At 44.6% G+C, this 18941-nt stretch overlaps 1 protein-coding gene across 5 annotated transcripts in view; it reads left to right on the plus strand.

Annotated features, from left to right (window-relative positions):
• The first annotated feature begins 3313 nt into the window (after positions 1 to 3313).
• Positions 3314 to 18941, plus strand: part of MTCL1 (microtubule crosslinking factor 1) — a 181485-nt gene continuing 165857 nt past the window's right edge. For all 5 annotated transcript variants that reach the window (XM_073331570.2, XM_073331571.2, XM_073331573.2 and 2 more), the window contains exon 1: positions 3314 to 4531. In XM_073331570.2, the coding sequence (XP_073187671.1) occupies positions 3533 to 4531 (999 nt within the window). In that variant the 5' untranslated portion in view covers positions 3314 to 3532. The remainder of the gene's footprint in view (positions 4532 to 18941) is intronic.

Below are 18941 nucleotides of genomic sequence, written 5' to 3' on the forward strand. Positions count from 1 at the left end.
GGGGGTTGGATTGGATGACTTTTGGAGGTCCCTTCCATGATATTCTATGATTCTAAAGGCTTACCAGCCCCTAATGGTAACCTAGACAGGCCTAACTTCTTCAGAGACCCCAGCAAGTCCTTTTCCTGTCCTGGGTTTCTCTTAACAAACGTAAGTGTTTGCAGAGAAGTGGCTTATCTCGAGCCATTCTTTTTCCTTCATGCTTGTTTTACCTAACATCACCCTATTACACTAAACCAATATATTCATACAGTAAATAGTGCAATAACCAGGTCAACATATAGCATTCCTCAATTAGTGTAGAGCAGCTCCATTTCTGTCATGGGAGAGTTAATTAAAAACAGAGAAAGTGGAGGTGGAGAGGTATCATGGAGCTCCAGTCTGTGCTTAAAAAATAATGAAAAGCTGACTGGTGGTGGCAACGTATACAGAGCAAAGGAAACCCTTTGAGATCTGAGTGATGGGCAGATCCATCACTAGCAGCAGTTTTCATGATAATTAACATTACTTAAGTTGAGAGAGAACAATGCTATCTACATAACACTAAAATGTTAGAAGAAGAGAACAGGTACATTGTGTACATGTATCTCTCAAGTCATCCAACTGGTAAGTAATTATGTTAACAAGAAAGCAACAATACAGCTGCCTCTTAGAAAAGATTGATATATGTAATGATATGTTACAAAGACTACTGCAGTAAAGTAGTGCTATAAACTGTTCTGTTAAATAGAGGTCAAGCAGAGTCACTTCATGTTGCTCCTGCTGACACATGGCTATCTGGTGTGATTAGTAATCACTGAATGCTGATTTTATGTGCTAGAATAGAAGGGCTGGGTTAAATCTAAAAACATGTTTTTGTTTTTTTAAAATACGTTGTGTGAATTGTGATGCTCGCAAAATTAGCTGGCCTGATGTCTCTAGAGACCAGTCTTCTCTTTTTGTGTAGGACATGCACAGACAGGCAGCAGCAAGTGCAAACTTTGTCACACTGCTCAAAAATGCCTCCTAAGATGACTTAGAAGAAGTGCCTGCAGAGGAAAAAGCAGTCCATTTTTCTATAGCTGAGCCTCCAATGGTGACCCCAACTGAGGAAATTGTAAGCAGAAAAAGAAGCTAACGTTCTCAAGTAAAATATATTAATTATCTACCTCATATTAAGGGTCTGATCTAATGCCCATTGAAATAATTTAAAATACTCCCATTCACTTCAGTAAGTATTGGACCTGGTGGCCCTATTAGCAGAAGAGAGAAATTCACCCATGGACTTTCCATGATTTCCTCAGACCTTTAAATCAGGCCTTCTCCAAAGTGCTGTCCCCTTTATAGAGACTCTTCAGGCCCTTTTTTTAGATCTGAGCAAAAGCAACAACACAACCGAGCCAAAAGCAAAGCACAAACTGCTTTGGCTGCAGATAACCTCCAGTGGAATGGTAACAGTTTAAGACTGTCACTAAGCAAGCTCTCTATTCTAGAATTTAGCCACCCAAACATATATAAGACACCTTTATGGGGATTTACTGCAGGGGTGCCTGCAAATGGTTGTGGACACCAGTTTTATTACATACAGTACAATTCTGTTTTATATAGTCTTTCATAATCACATGCTTTACAAAATAATACAATGTCTGTATAGGCACAGGCAACTCTTATATACTCAGCGATAGCTCATACATACTCTTGGCCATAAAAACCTCTTCTACTGAAAGAGTCAACTTCTCGTAGGATACCAGTTATCACAATTCTTTAATAAATAAAAGTGCCAAGCGGTTGTTAAAGCCATAAATCACCCCAGTTTCTTGAATATCTCATCCAGAGAATGGTACCAATACTGCAACACCCTCTCTACTGCACTGCAGCAGCAGATATAGATATAAATCAAAATTCTAGTGTGGTACTTGAACTCAGAGGCAGGTGCTATCCATTGGTCACTTGGCTAGTGTACATTGACTCTGCAAGGGAGGAGTGATTATCTGGCTCTCTTACATTCAGCGGTGCCTGGTGGCTTCCACCTTTCTCAGTAATACATTGTATTTCTAATAATACAGAGTGAGAGTTTCAACAGTGCCAAAGAATGTTAAGCACTCAACTTCCAGTGACTTGAGAGCTGGACCACTAACTCCCATAGGCACTTTTGAAAGAGCCTTCTATTCAGAGCTTTACACCGAATTAATTAAGCCTCGCAACACCTTTGTTAGATAAGTATTTATTTATTATCTTCTTTTGACAGATGAGGACACTGAGCCAGGGTGAGTCAGCAGAAGACAGAAATCTCCTGACTCTCACTGCTGTGCTTTAACCACTAGATTGGGTGGGCCCCTTCTGTGCTTAACTCCCTCCTTCTTTTCATTTACTATGTAGATGCCTTCCAAATTTAACTACTACTGTTTTCTACCAATGTATCCAGCAGGCACCAAAGGGACTGTTCCATGCCTTTTTGATTTCAGCAGCCAGCTACTTGCTTATCCTCTGGATAATTAGACCTGCTTGGGGGGTACTTTGTCTCTTCAGCAAAGATATAATGCCGATTGTTGTTGTTTTGTTGTGGCAAACCTATGGGGAAAGATTCTTTGCAAAGCAGTGAACGCTAACAAAAAGATGAAGTGAGCTGTAGCTCACAAAACCTTATACTAAAATAAATTTGTTAGTCTCTAAGGTGCCACAAGTCCTCCTTTTCTTTTTGGGGATACAGACTAACAAGGCTGCTACTCTGTAACCTGAAATAGTACGCAGCCAATGGCTGAAGAATTAAATTCCCTCAAATCTGGGATTATTATAGGTAGTAACTGGTCCAGGAACCCTTATAAAAACGCATACAGGGAGTTCTAGGAAAAAGTGGTTTGCATAGAGCAGTTTGGCTCAGTGACAGAGGGAGGAGGATCATGCGCACAGACCGGGAAAGCGTCAGGACTGGAGAGACAGACAGCAGCGTTTGCAGTTTCTCTATTTCAGCAGCAGGAGGAAGGACCCTGAGAAGATTGGAGGGTGCAGGCGAGAGAGAAGGAGGGATGGGAATGAGATGGGGGTAGCCGCTGGAGTGTGATGAATGATGGTTTGTAAGCTAAGGGAAAAGAAGCGAAGGAACCTGGAAAATAGTCATTTGCATCGGACCAAAGGAAAAGCGAGTCGATTTTTCGGGCTGCAAAATAACTTGAGCTGCATCAAGCTGATCCAGAGAGAGGAGAGAGCGGCAGGAGGAGGAGGAGGCGGCTGCCACTAAGGGATTTGCCTTCATTTTATTGAAACAAGCCAGTGCCTAAAAGAGACAGACGAGGGTGGGGGCTGAGGAGGGGCAGCTGGGGGGTGGGGGGAGGAGGTCTAAAGAAGAAAAGTGTGAGGCTTGTGGTTGGGGAGAAGCAGAAGTGATGAGAGAACAAACGGCAAGGCTGGGGGAGGCTGCTCGTGCTGCTGCGCTCTGCCGGGAGGCTCACTGCCGCCGCTGCTGCGATTCCTGTGGGTGGGCAGGAGTAGAGAGCCTCAAGTGCCCGACACCCCCAGGGCTGCGGCTGCGGCTGCTTCTTCCTCTGCCTGGACCATGGAGACTTTAAATGGCACCAGCCCGAGTGATAACCTGAAGCAGCAGCAGGGCCACCACCACCCCCACGCTGAGAAGAAGAGACTGAACCGAGCCCCTTCCCCGGCCAGACCCTTCCTCAAGGATCTCCACGGCCGGGCGTCGTCTGCCAAGCCCCCGCCGGTGCCGCCCAAATCCCCCAGCCTCTCGGGCAAGCCGCAGCAGCCGGGCCCCCCGCCTCAATCCGCCGGGATCCTGGCCACCCAGAGCCGCCTCTCCAGGCGCAGCGGCTCCCAGGGCGCAAAGGCAGCGGCACCAGCCGGGACGGGCGGCCGAGCGGGCAGCGCCAAAGCCTCCCTGTGGAGCAAGAAGGCGGCCCGAGGCCAGGAGCAGGGGGGCGGCAAGGCCGGGGCCAGGCAGGCCGGGGGGGAGCCGGGCCACCCGCCCGGCAAAGGCAGGAAGGGGAAGAGAGGCGCCCCCGCGCAGCAGGGGGGGTCCCTGGCCCCGGCCGCTGAGCCCGGGCTGGGCAGCGGCCATGCGGCCGGGGCGGCTCCGGCCAGGCTCAGCCACACGGACAGCAGCTCCGACCTGTCCGACTGCCCCTCCGAGCCGCTCTCCGATGAGCAGCGACCGGCCCAGGCCGCCAGCAGCGACGCCGAGTCCGGCACCGGCTCCAGCGACCGGGAGCAGCTGCCTGCCCCGGACCGAGCGGGCACCCCGCTGCCCGGGGCCGGCCACCCGCTGGGCGCCCAGCCTTCCCCGGAGAGCCCCGCCGGCCAAGGGGCGGCGCAGCCGGCTCCGCCCTGCAGCCCGCGGGCCGCCTCGCCCGCCCCCGCGGCGGGCAAAGGCGGCGCGCCCGAGGGAGAAGAGGCGAGCTGGGGGCGAGCCGCGGAGAAGGCGCCCGGCAGAGGGGACATGCGGCTGGGCAGCCAAGCGCCCGCCCCCTGCCAGCCGCCGGCGGCGGAGGAGGAGCTGCTGCGGGAGATCGAGGAGCTGCGCTCGGAAAATGACTATCTCAAGGTAAACAGCGCCTGTGCCTGGGCGAGGGGCCAGCGGGTGGGCGCATCCCTCCAGCCCAGGGAGGCGGTGGGCACCTTCCCCCTCCAGGGGCCTGGGGCTGAGCAGGTGTGGGTGGCTGGCTGGGGCTGGGGCTGGAGGGGTGAGGGTATGTGCGTGCATCGGGGGTAGATGGCAATTGCTGGGTGCTTTCCCGCTCCAGGTAAGTGGGGTGGGGGTTGTGCTCGTGGTGTAGAGGGGTCATGCTGGGGGATGTGTGGATGTCCGTTGCTGGGCACTTCCCCGTCAACCATTGGACAGTGCAGTAAAACTGGCACTTAGGGGCTATCCATAGTGGCTCTAACGGCTGCGATCCGTGGTCTCCAGTGCAAAGCATTGTAGTGGGCTGGGTGAAACTTTTTGGAAGTAGTGGGGTGTTGAAGGCTATGTTTTGATTCTCAAAAAATGTAGTCTTCCATCAAAGGTCTGCTGTATTGGGATTTCTGCTGAAAGGAATCCAGCACATTTCTCCAAGCCAGTGTGCTGCAATAGAAACAATAAGGGTTGGATTCTTTAATTAAAATGCAGTAATTGTGTTAGTCTGAATTGAGAAGCTATTTTTCTGAAACCGAACTAAAGTGAGCATCTCTTGGGAGTAAATCACCCACCAAAATCAATGTTCCAATTTTACATGTTATATTCACCAAAGCCGTGTAAAATAAATATGGACACACAGTATAAGTACATGAGCATGTGACCTTTTGACAGCAGTGTGAAGATCTAGTGCCATGGCAAAGCTAAAAAGGGCAGATAAGGAACTAATGGAGGAGGAGTGGTAGATACGCTGGAGGGTAGGGGTAGGATATAGAGGGACCTAGACAAATTAGAGGATTGGGCCAAAAGAAATCTGATGAGGTTCAACAAGAACAAGTGCAGAGTCCTGCACTTAGGACTGAAGAATCCAATGCACCGCTACAGACTAGGGACTGAATGGCTCGGCAGCCGTTCTGCAGAAAAGGACGTAGGGGTTACAGTGGACGAGAAGTTGGATATGAGTCAGCAGTGTGCCCTTGTTGCCAAGAAGGCCAATGGCATTTTGGGATGTATAAGTAGGGGCATTGCCAGCAGATTGAGGGACGTGATTGTTCCCCTCTATTCAACATTGGTGAGGCCTCATCTGGAGTACTGTGTCCAGTTTTGGGCCCCACACTACAAGAAGGATGTGGAAAAATTGGAAAGAGTCCAGCAGAGGGCAACAAAAATGATTAGGGGACTGGAACACATGACTTATGAGGAGAGGCTGAGGGAACTGGGGATGTTTACTCTTCAGAAGAGAAGAATGAGGGGGGATTTGATAGCTGCTTTCAACTACCTGAAAGGGGGTTCCAAAGAGGATGGATCTAGACTGTTCTCAGTGGTAGCAGATGACAGAACAAGGAGTAATGGTCTCAAGTTGCAGTGGGGGAGATTTGGGTTGGATATTAGGAAAAACTTTTTCACTAGGAGGGTAGTGAAAATAAACACTGGAATGTGTTACCTAGGGAGGTGGTGGAATCTCCTTCCCTAGAAGTTTTTAAGGTCAGGCTTGACAAAGCCCTGACTGGGATGATTTAGTCGGGAATCAGTCCTGCTTTGAGCAGGGGGTTGGACTAGATGACCTCCTGAGGTCCCTTCCAATCCTGATATTCTATGTTTCTCTATAAAAGCCTGTTTTGTGGAATTTCTGGATGCATATAAATCTAGTGCAGTGTGCACTGTAAGGCTGTTATGCTTAGCTGGTGTGTGATATTTCAACAATCCCTAAACTTTCTTTCTATCCAAAGCATTATGCTTTCTCTGTTGAATACACAGGAAATATCTTCCACTGTTTAGCTTTTCTTAAACTTTTTTCTCTTTCATTTGAAATGGAAACAATGACTTAGTGTTATACTGTCCATTGTTATATTACTTTATTACAGCAAACCCAAGTCATTAATTGTGAAGTACTAACAGGTTCTGGCTGAGGTCAAGATCAACAACTAAAGGAATATTTACACTATTATCCTAGTGTAAAAATATACTTTTCTGTGTTAATTCTGCCCCCTCTATTTGGGAATGCTACCAGTTGAACTGATCCCCTGGAACCTTTAACTGGACATGTACATATGTATGATCTTTTGGTATGGCAAAGAGACTACATTCATAAAGATCTATAAATAAAATAAACTGAGCTAATTGTACAGTATGTGTGGTTACCCACTGCTTCTGGTGGATACGATCTTTGTTCTCTGGTTTTGCAAAAGCCTCATCCTGTAGGCTTTACTCAAACAAAACTCCCATTGAAGCCAGTAGGAGTTTTATCTGAGTAAGGACTGCACCAGAACAGGGCCCAAGGAACAGGTGAATTGGGTAACCCTGAGGGAGAGAAGGATGATACATTGGCAGAAAGAGGGACAAGGATTATGAAACTCTAGTGATTTGACTAAGGACAAACCTACACTTAAAACACTGCATTAGTGCAACTGCACTGATGCACTTACACTGCTGTAGTGCTTTAATGAAGACACTATATGCCGACAGGAGAGCTCTCTCCCATTGTCATAGTTAATCCACCTCCCTGAATGGCGGTAGCTATATCAATGGGAGAAGTCCTCCCGCCAACATAGCACTATCTACATGTGGTTAGGTTGATATAATGACATTGCTCGGAGGTATGGATTTTTCGCACTACTGAGTGACATGGCTATACTGATATAGGTCTGTAGTGTAGACCAGACCTAAGATATCGGAAACAATGTTCATCATAGCAAAGAATTAACAACAGGGTGCCTCAAGGTTCTGTAGGTCCAGTGTTGCTCATGATTTGGAAAGGGGAGAGAGCATTGACGTAGGAAAACTTGCAATTGATACAAATTTGTTTAGAAAAGGAGTACTTGTGGCACCTTAGAGACTAACAAATTTATTTGAGCATAAGCTTTCACGAGCTACGTGAGCTGTAGCTCATGAAAGCTCAAATAATTTTTTTTTTATTTATTTTTGGTCAGATTTTTGGTCTCCTTGTCTCATAACACAAGAATGGAGGGCAGGGACATTCAATTAAATTGAAAGGTGGAACATTCAGAACCAATACAAGGAAATACTTTTTCATGTAACAAGTAATTAACTCTGGAATTCATTGTCATGGGATGTCTTTGAAACCAAAATCCAATTATATGAAAAAAGGGAATTGGCCAATTATATGGATAACAAGGATATCCAAAGTTAATACTAAGAAATTCTGGAAAATATATTAAACTTCATGCTTCAGAGTTTAAAACAATCTGTAACTATTAAGGATTAGGAGGAGATTTAATGTGGGAGGGCAGATTATCACACAACTGCTTATTGTGAAGTTTTTTGCACCTTCCTCTGAAGCATCTGGTGCTGGCCATTGTCAGAGACGGGAGACTGGATGAGACAGACCATCGATCTGGTCCAGTGAGGCAATTCCTGTGTTAAAGAAATCAGTTCAACATCATTTCAAACTTCCTCTGGGTTATAGTTCTAGTCTTCTGTGCTTCATTTTGAGTTATCACCTGCAGCAGTTGGGGTCCAACAGCTGCGTACTCTGCTTGACTTGAATGTTGACTTTTTAGCGTGTATTCATAAAAACATTTTCCCATTCTAAAAATCAGAACCACACCATTGTACATGTGGTCAGCTAGGTTTTGGTTTTTTTTACCATTACATACATATAATTTGCTTAAAATTCTACTTTCCCTTGTGATACGGAGGCTAGCTTTTTTTTCTGCTTTAATGGAAGGTGGTTTAAAGAATAATGGGTAAACTGTCAGCCATAGATGAACAAATGATGAGATAAATCCCAAAAGATACCATTAATTTGTTGAGCATGTTCATTTGCTGAATTCTCTTGTGTGTAGTCCAGAAGGCAAGGCCAGCCATCACTATCCGCTCACCCGTTTCCCTCCTACCAGCTGGGACATGGCAGTTGGTGCAGATAATTTGAAGGAACGTTTTGGGTGCTAATCTGATATGCAGTATATATTCTTACAAAAAAGCTTCAGATCATGGTATTGTTTTAGTCAGTTTTATTATAATGCTAAATATTAATGGAAATTAAAAATAATTGAATCAACAAACAGAATTATTTACTTCTATTTATATTTTTAAAATGCCTTCTCTTTTTCCCCTCCAGTATGCTGTGCACAAGCGTTTGCTGAGTAAGGTGCTGGTCCTGCAAAGAGGAAAGCATGTGCTTAACTGGACACACAGTGGGCCAGATCTTCAGTTTAGCTGTGCCAGTTTATACCAGCTGAGGATCTGGCCCCAGGAGTACCCTACTACAGCATGTAAAGCTAAGCCTGTGTGTAAATCTTTGCAGGACAAAGATCTAGCTGCATAATCTCACTGCTGTAACCCCCATCTTTTACCTCTTCCCCATCCTTTGAACTATGTCTAAAAGTTCTTCAGGTCATCTTTGTTCTATTCTTAGAGCTTGTCTACACGGCGGGGTTATGTGCTCAAGAAGTGCGTGATTTCTAAAACACACTAACGTGTTGTGCAATAATTGGTGCATGTAGAGCCTGCTGTTACACACTAAAAGTTCCCTAAGTATACATTAACTTACTGCTGTTTCAAACAGCACTGCATTAAAGCACACTAGGGAACCTTTAGTGCGCACCAGTGAGGTCTACATGGACTAATTAATGCGCAACATGTTAGTGCACATTAGAAACTACCCCCCCTCACCCTTCAGGAGAGTACCTTACTTCACCATGTAGGCAAGCCCTAAGTTATCTGTCAGACTTCTGAGTATTCTAAACCAGTAAATAATAATAATTAGAAAAATTATCTAGAATACCAGTTTTTAAAATTACCAATGTAAAAACACACAAAACCAGGAACCTTATATTTCATTATTTCTTCAATGTATTAGCCTTCACATAAGCATCTCAAGAAGTGTAAACTGTAAGATTAAAAAAGGCGGATTTTTGTCTTGTATTTTAAATAAAGTTAGATCTCAAGCAAATCAATTCCTTTGAAATCAGACTAGTTTATTTTACCAACAAGCCAGAGGACCTGGTTTAAAATCCATAGTATACCAGGACATCACCATCCAGTTCTTATATTGTGATGGAATTTCATAATTGACTCATTTTCATGTGTTTTAGCAAGCCTCTTTGCCTAGGTAGTTTTATTTAATCTATACAGAAAGAATGGAACCTTCCAATAGCGTACAAAAGGTAACATGTTATTTTCTGAGGCAAAGTTGTCACATCCGCTGTGAAATGTCACGACTGCTGAGACAGTGAAACCACAAAGCATTCAGACAGAAGGAGAATAAAAGCTAAGAGAACAAATTTTAATAAATGAATAAGCCCTAGAAGAAGCTAAGCTTCAAATGTACCTAAATGTTTTTAAATCAACCTTGTTTAGAATATTAAAGTGATACATATGTAAGTTATTACTACTTTTCAGGTTTACTTTGCAAACTGCAGTCCATGGAAGAGGATAAATGATATACTAGTCCTGGGGGAGAGAGAGAGAGAGAGAAAACTCACTAAGGGCTTGATCTGGTGCTCTTTGAAATCAGTGATGCAAGATTGGACCTTAAAGGGTTTTCTCTTGCTCCCTTTCGCATCAGTAAGAGTTTTACCACTGGCTTAGTGGCACCAGTATCAAGGCCCAAATTTTAGTAATTCAAAATTTCCGTGCTTACTCTTGACATCAGATTAATTCAAATCAAATGAATTAAGGAAATGCTTATTTTAAGTAAAGAAATTTATTGGAAATAGTGATAACTTTAAATAATAGATTTTGCTATTCAGAAATAAAGGTGGACCTTTTAATATTTATCTTGATAAAAGATGTTGCTTTACAAATCCTCCCATCTTAAGTACTTTGCATGCTTCACGAACAGTGTATGCAAAAAGGTCCTGAGCAAAACTTGAGCACTTACTACAATCATTAAAGTGCAACTAGTGCTTTCTCACATATACAGTATTGGGTAATTTCACTGTGTATCCAGTAGCATAAATTGAAAATGTCATGAATGTTGCTACACTATAGGCTAGCAGAAACTGTTCTCACAAACAGCATATCCCCTAAAATAGCACTTAAATTCGTAGATGAATGTCTTGCTTTATCTTTCTTACTGTTTCTTAGCAGTGAAGCAGTGACTCATGCTGTCTTTCGTTGGAAAAGGGGATATTCCTGGGTGGGAATATTAATTTTTGTTAAAAATTACAATACGTATGACATAGTTATGCTATGCTTCACAACTTTCAGCTTCTTTTACATTGTAACCCTTCTCAATTCAATGCTTCTGGATCATGTGTTTGAAAATGACATACAAAGGTGTTTGGATCAATATACTGCACATGGACTATATTGTAGTTTCATTCAATGACCTACAGTAACTTGGTGTGTGTCGTAGGATTTCTATATGGCAAGAATGATCAGAACTGATGTGACTATTTTTTCATTTAGCAAGGGTTACAAAGGTTAGTAAAGAAAAAGTTATTGTGGTCTTTCTTTGACATGCCCCTTTCCACACCTAATATGCATTAGTCATGTGGAAGAATAGAGGTAATAACCCTAGGCATCAAAATAATGTAAATCATTTCAGACACAGGGTCAGTCAGCTGTTAGAATGAAATGTCAGTTTGGTAAACAATGGCAGTAGGTCCATGTGCCTTGTTAGCCACAGCTGTGGCTCTGCTGAAAACATTTAATTGTCCAGGGGGCAGAAGAGTGGATTATTTGTATAATGTGATAGACAATAGTTTCTGTCTGTAGGTTTTAGTAGATTATAGTAACATTGCACTAGCCAGATGACTACTCCAACTGTTCAAATGGTAGCAGCTAAGGAAATGTACTGAAACAGTAATAGCTCTGATTATTTGAATAAAATACATAAACTGCATAAACATAAACAAATGCTTAATTCTGCTTTCTGTTTTCCACTGTGGAAAAGCAAAACTTCCCTAAAATCACAGGTATTAATCATGTTAGAATTGTCAGAATTCTAAAATTGTTTTGTGCAACCAACATACAGGATGATAATGTAATACTGCTTGCTCACAACTAATATCAACATTTGAGGATCAATTTAGGAATTTTAAACTGGCTTGACAATTTGACAGCTGAATAATAATTTGAGGCATGCAGGGAACTTGCAGGTCATTGGCACATTTTGAAAAAGGCAAAAGTACTATTGTTTGATTAAATCAAAAACAATCTTCTTGCGGCATATTCATCTCTAGTTTCAGAGTAGCAGCCGTGTTAGTCTGTATTCGCAAAAAGAAAAGGAGTACTAGTGGCACCTTAGAGACTAACCAATTTATTTGAGCATAAGCTTTCGTGAGCTACGGCTCACTTCATCGGATGCATTCAGTGGACAGTACAGTGAGGAGTTTTATATACACACAGAACATGAAAAAATGGGTGTTATCATACACACTGTAAGGAGAGTGATCACTTAATATGAGCTATTACCAGCAAGAGAGCGGGGGGTGGGGGAAGAAAACCTTTTGTAGTGATAATCAAGGTGGGTCATTTCCAGCAGTTAACAGGAACGTCTGAGGAACAGTGGGGGGTGGGAATAAACATAGGGAAATAGTTTTACTTTGTATAATTGTACATACTCTCCCAGTCTCTATTCAAGCCTAAGTTAATTGTATCCAGTTTGCAAATTAATTCCAATTCAGCAGTCTCTCGTTAGAGTCTGTTTTTGAAGTCTTTTTGTTGTAATATTGCGATCTCTAGGTCTGTAATCGCGTGACCAAGGAGACTGAAGTGTTCTCCGACTGGTTTTTGAATGTTATAATTCTTGATGTTTGATTTGTGTCCATTTATTCTTTTACGTAGAGACTGTCCAGTTTGGCCAATGTACATGGCAGAGGGGCATTGCTGGCACATGATTGCATATATCACATTGGCAGACGTGCAGGTGAAAGAGCCTCTGATCGTGTGGCTGATGTGATTAGGTCCTATGATGGTGTCCCCTGAATAGATATGTGGACACAATTGGCAATGGACTTTGTTGCAAGGATAGGTTCCTGGGTTAGTGGTTCTGTTGTGTGATGTGTGGTTGCTGGTGAGTATTTGCTTCAGGTTGGGGGGCTGTCTGTAAGCAAGGACTGACCTGTCTCCCAAGATTTGTAAGAGTGATGGGTCGTCCTTCAGGATAGATTGTAGATCCTTGATGATGCATTGGAGAGGTTTTAGTTGGGGGCTGAAGGTAATGGCTAGTGGCGTTCTGTTATTATCTTTGTTGGGCCTGTCTTGTAGTAGGTGACTTCTGGGTACTCTTCTGGCTCTGTCAATTTGTTTCTTCACTTCAGCAGGTGGGTATTGTAGTTGTAAGAATGCTTGATAGAGATCTTGTAGGTGTTTGTCTCTGTCTGAGCAAATGTAGTTGTATCGTAGAGGTTCGCTGTAGACAATGGATCGTGTGGTGTGGCCTGGGTGAAAGCTGGAGGCATGTAGGTAGGAATAGCGGTCAGTAGGTTTCCGGTATTGGGTGGTGTTTATGTGGCCATCACTTATTAGCACCGTAGTGTCCAGGAAGTGGATCCCTTGTGTGGACTGGTCCAGGCTGAGGTTGATGGTGGGATGGAAATTGTTGAAATCATGTTGGAATTCCTCAAGGGCTTCTTTTCCACTGGTCCAGATGATGAAGATGTCATCAATATAGCGCAAGTAGAGTAGGGGCATTAGGGGATGAGGGCTGAGGAAGCGTTGTTCTAAGTCAGCCATAAAAATGTTGGCATACTGTGGGGCTATGCGGGTACCCATAGCAGTGCCGCTGATTTGAAGGTATACATTGTCCCCAAATGTGAAATAGTTATGGGTGAGGACAAAGTCACAACGTTCAGCCACCAGGTTTGCTGTGACATTATCGGGGATACTGTTCTTGACTGCTTGTAGTCCATCTTTGTGTGGAATGTTGGTGTAGAAGCTTCTACATCCATAGTGGCCAGGATGGTGTTTTCAGGAAGATCACTGATGGATTGTAGTTTCCTCAGGAAGTCAGTGGTGTCTTGAACTTAGCTGGGAGTGCTGGTAGTGTAGGGCCTGAGGAGGGAGTCTACATAGCCAGACAATCCTGCTGTCAGGGTGCCAATGCCTGAGATGATGGGGCATCCAGGATTTCCAGGTTTATGGATCTTGGGTAGCAGATAGAATACCCCAGGTCAGGGTTCCAGGGGTGTGTCTGTGCGGATTTGTTCTTGTGCTTTTTCAGGGAGAAAAAATATCTTTTATTGGAGCAACTTCTGTTGGTGGAAGGTACAAGCTTTTGAGCTACACAGGTCTGCGGAAGGAAGCAGAATTTCTGAGCTAAAAAATGCAAGTTGGGACAGATTTGTAAGCAGAAGGGGTAACCCATATTGGAGGCAGTTACCTGAAATAAATTGGGAATTGGGGGTTAGATTGTTATGCATAAAGGGTTTGAAGTGTGCAGTTAAGGGTAGCAGGCAATGTGATGTGTTACAAATTGTTGTAATGAGCCATAATACCAATGCCCCTGATAAGTCCGTGGTTTTTAGGTGTCAAGCCGAGTTATGAATTTAAGTTCCCAGGCCTGCCTTTTGAAGGTGTACAGATTTCCTTTGAGGACAAGTATTGAAAGATCAGATGCTGTATAGTGTGATCGCTTTGTGAAAAGGTATCTGCCCAGGTGATATGGTGTTTTTGTCTTTTATCATTTTCCTGTGTGAGTTCATTCAAGAGTGTAGTGATTACTTGTGTAGCTCAAAAGCTTGTACCTTCCACCAACAGAAGTTGCTCCAGTAAAAGTCCTTTGGCTTGCACCCATCTCAATGGCCAACCACAACCCCAAAGTCTACCCCCTCACCTCAGGGGCAAGTTGCAGTCTGTCTAAGCCACACTCCTCTGTGGCCAGGTGCAGTGTAAGGGGGAAGGGGGGGACACAGGCCCACCCGCTACTCTGGGTCCCAGCCCAGGGACCCTCTAGTGGCCGCCTCTCTCTGCCCTCCTTCGCTCCCATCTTGTCCGTCTATCTTCCCTGGGCCTTAACTCAACTACCTTGTCTCAACCTACATAATGACATTATGAGATACTTAAAGTATGAAAATGGGCATGACATAAAATTGAAACTCATGAATCTTTTAAAATTTTGGCATTTATCAGGGACTATCTAGAACTTGTGCAGTTAATGCTGTCTTTTTTCACTGATTTAATATATAACCTCCTAATTCCAGAACAAATATTGTCATACATTATAAGAGTAAATTGTGTTCCATTTTGTTGGATATTTAAAAAGTTGCTTGTATGTTTTTCAATGTGCAAAATTAGTAGAGCTGATGATTAATCGCAGTTAACTCACGTGATTAACTCAAAAAGATAATCACGATTAAAAAAATAATCATGATTAATCGCAGTTTTAACTGCACTGTTAAACAATAGAATACCAATTGAAATTTATTAAATATTTTTGGACATTTTTCTACATCTTCAAATATACTGATTTCAGTTACTACACAGAATACAAAGCATACAGTGCTCACTTTATATTATTGTATTAGATAACAAATATTTGCACTGTAAAATGATAAACAAAAGAAATAGTATTTTTCAATTCACCTCATACAAGTACTGTAGTGCAATTTCTTTATCGTGAAAGTGCAAGTTATAAATGTAGATTTTTATTTGTTGTATAACTGCACTCAAAACCAAAACAATGTAAAACTTTAGAGCCTACAAGTCTACTCAGTTCTACTTCTTGTTCAGCCAATCACTAAGACAAACTAGTTTGTTTACATTTATGGGAGATAAGGCTGCCCGCTTCTTATTTATAATGTCACCTGAAAGTGAGAAAAGGCGTTCGCATGGTCCTTTTGTAGCCGGCATTGCAAGGTACTTATATGTCAGATATGCTAAACAAGTGGTCTCTAAACTTTTTAAGCACAAGATCACTTTTTGAATTTAAGTGCAACCCAGGATCTACCCTGCCCCAAGGGCCTATCCCTTCCTCGAGGTCCCAACCCGCTCACTCCATCCTCTCTCCCTCTGTCGCTCACTCTCCCACACCCTCACTCAGTTTTCCTGGGCTGGGGAAGGGGGTTGGAATCCGGGAGGGGGTGTGGGCTCTGGACTGGGGCTGAGGGGTTCAGAGTTTGAAAGCCTGAGCCTGGGGCAGGGGGTTGGGGTGCAGGAGGGGGTGTGGGTGTTGGAGGGGGCTTAGTGCTGGGGCAGGGGATTGGAGTGCAGACTTCTGCCAGAGGGAGTTATCCTGGGTGGCGGCACAGTGGGGCTAAGGCAGGCTTCCTGCCTCTCCTGGCCTCACACCGCTTCCGAAAGCTACTGGCATGTCCCTGCAGCCCCTGGGTTAGGCACGTGGCTCCGCGTGCTGCCCCTCCCTGCAGGCACCGACCCCGCAGCTCCCATTGGCCGCAGTTCCCAGTTCCCGGCCAATGGCACTGCCGGGGCAGTGCCTACAGGCAGGAGCAGAGTGCGGAGACTCCGTCCTCCACCACACAGGGACATGCTGGCTACTTCCAGGAGCGGCGCAGGGCCAGGGCAGGCAGGGAGCCTGCCTTAGCCTTGCTGCACCACCGCACTGTTAGTGGCCGGAGACTGCGATCGACTGGCAGAGGCTCTGCGACTGTCTACCGGTTGGTGACCACTGTGCTAACATTTGTATGTCCCTTCATTCTTCGGTTACCATTCCAGAGGACATGCTTCCATGCTGATGACGCTTGTTAAAAAATAATGCATTAATTACATTTGTGACTGAACTCCTTGGCAGAGAATTGTATGTCTCCTGCTCTGTTTTACTTGCATTCTGCCATATATTTCATGTTATAGCAATCTCAGATGATGACCCAGCACATGTTGTTCATTTTAAGAACACTTTCACAGCAGATTTGACAAAATGTAAAGAAGGAACGAATGTGAGATTTCTAAAGATAGCTACAGCACTCAACCCAAGGTTTAAGAATCTGAATTGCCTTCCAAAATCAGAGAGGGACGAGGTGTGGAGCATGCTGTCAGAAGTTTTAAAAGTCCAATGCAGAAACTACAGAACCCAAACTACCAAAAAGAAAATCAACCTTCTGTTGGCGGCATCTGACTCAGATGATGAAAATGAACATGCATAAATCCGCACTGCTTTGAATCATTATCAAGCAGTACCCGTATCAGGATGGACACATGTTCTCTGTGGTTGAAGCATGACAGGTGACATTGCAAACAAGAAGTGGGCAGTATTATCTCCTTCAAATGTAAACAAACTGCCTTACGTTGACCTAACTGTGTTGTTTAGACAGGCCATAGTTTCACAGAAGGAGAGGTAACCTCTGGGGGTATGTCTATACTTCAAAGAAAAACACGTGGCACCAAGTTTCAGAGTCCAGGTCAGTTGACTCAGGCTTGTGAGGTTTGGGCTGTGGGCCAAAAATAGCAGTGTAGACTTTCCTGCTTAGGCTGAAACCTGCGCTCTGAGACTCTTCCTCCCTCACCAAGTTTCAGAGTCTGGGCTCTAGCCCGAGTGGGAATGTCTGCATTGCTATTTTTAGCTCTGCAGCTTGAGCCCCATGAACCTGAGTTAATTGACCTGGATTCTGAGACTATGCCATGGATTTTTTTTTCAGGGTAGACATACCCAAAGACTACCAAGTCTGGAAAACTTGCAGAGTTTTCACTGAGGCGCTTTGGGCCTGGATAAACTTTTATCCTCTAGGAACAGAATAATAAATGTGAGAATGATCAGATACTTGTAAGTAGATAATCAAAGTGTAAGAAAGAGTAAATGAAGTTCTTGGCTTAAAAAGTTGTGCCTGAGTGGCTACACTCAGAAAAGTTCAATTACTGAATCTTTGGCTTCCTGAGTTTGTTGCTACTAAATTATCTTTATTTGTTCGAGAATGAGAAGACTATATTGTCATACATTGTAAGCATAAATGACATTCCATTTGGCTGGATCTAAAAAAAAGTTGTTTGTATGTTTTCTAGTAAAAAATCTTTGCTTTATCTCCATTAATTCCATTTCTTTGTTTGTGTAACTAGACTGACATCTAGAAAGAAGAACTACTTAACTTTTCCCTAAGCAGTATTCTCTCTCTTCGAGGACTTCAGTGGGAGCAGAATCAGGCTCTTGTCCTCATGAAATGAGAGGAGACTCAAAGAGCTTAGCTTGTTAAGCCTAAATAAAAGAAGGCTGAGGGGAGAGATGATTACTCTCTGTAAATACACCACAGGGATAAATACCAGGGAGGGAGAGCAGTTATTTAAGTTAAGCGCCAATGTGGACACAAGAACAAATGGATATAAACTGGCTATCAACAAGCTTAGGTTTGAAATTAGATGAAGGTTTCTATCCATCAGAGGAGTGAAGTTCTGGAACAGCCTTCCAAGGGAAGCCGTGGGGGCAAAAATTCAAGACTGAACGTGATAACTTTGTGGAGGAGATGTTCTGATGAGACTGCCTACAGTTGCATGTAGCTGATCTGCAACTGCTAGCAGCAAATATCTCCAGCAGCCAGTGATGGGACTCTAGATGGGGAGGGCTCTGTGTTACTACAGAGAATTCTTTCCCATGTGTCTGGCTGTTCGGTCTTGCCCACATGCTCAGTGTCTTACTGATCGCCATATTTGCGGTTTGGGAAGGAATTTTCTCCTGGTATGATTGGCAGAGATCCTGGGGTTTTTTTTCACCTTCTTCTGCGGCATGGGACACTTGCAGGTTTAAACTAGTGTAAATGGTGGATACTCTGTAACTTGAAGTCTTTAAATCATGATTTGAGGATTTCAGTAACTCAGTCAGAGGTTAGGGGTCTATTATAGGAGTGGGTGGGTGAGGTTCTGTGGCCTGCAATGTGCAGGAGGTCAGACTAGATCATTGGTCACCAATTGGTAGGTTGCGAGGAGCCTCTGAAAGTTGATCACGAACTCCAGCTGCTAAAAGTCTGTTGGTACAGCTGGGCTAAGGCAGGCTCCCTGCCTGCCCTGGCCCCGTGCCACTCCTGGAAGCGGCCAGCACATCCTTGCGGTCTCTGGGACGGGTGGACAGGGGGTCTCTGCGTGCTGCTCCTGCCTGCATCCACCACTCCCATTGGCCGGGAATGGGTAACTGCAGCCAATGGGAGCTGTGGGGGCGGTGCCTGCAGGGAGGGGCAGTGTGCGGAACCACGTGCCCCCCTCCCCAGAGGCCACAGGGACGTGCTGACCACCTCTGGGAGTGGCGTGGGGCCGGGGCAGGCAGGGAGCCTGCCTTAGCTCTGCTGCGCCACCACCTGGGAGCCCCCCAAAGTAAGCACCACCCGGTGGGAGCCCGCACCTGTCCCACACCCCAACCCCCTGTCCCAGCCCTGAGCCCCTCCAGAAGCCAGCAGCCCAAACCCCCTCATGCACTCCTGTACACCCTTCTGCACCCCAACACTGCCCCAGCGTGGAGCCCCCTCCTGCACCCCAACTCTCTCCCAGAGCCTGC

This window comes from Lepidochelys kempii, chromosome 2 (assembly GCF_965140285.1).
Source record: "Lepidochelys kempii isolate rLepKem1 chromosome 2, rLepKem1.hap1, whole genome shotgun sequence".
NCBI classification, from domain to species: Eukaryota; Metazoa; Chordata; order Testudines; family Cheloniidae; genus Lepidochelys; species Lepidochelys kempii.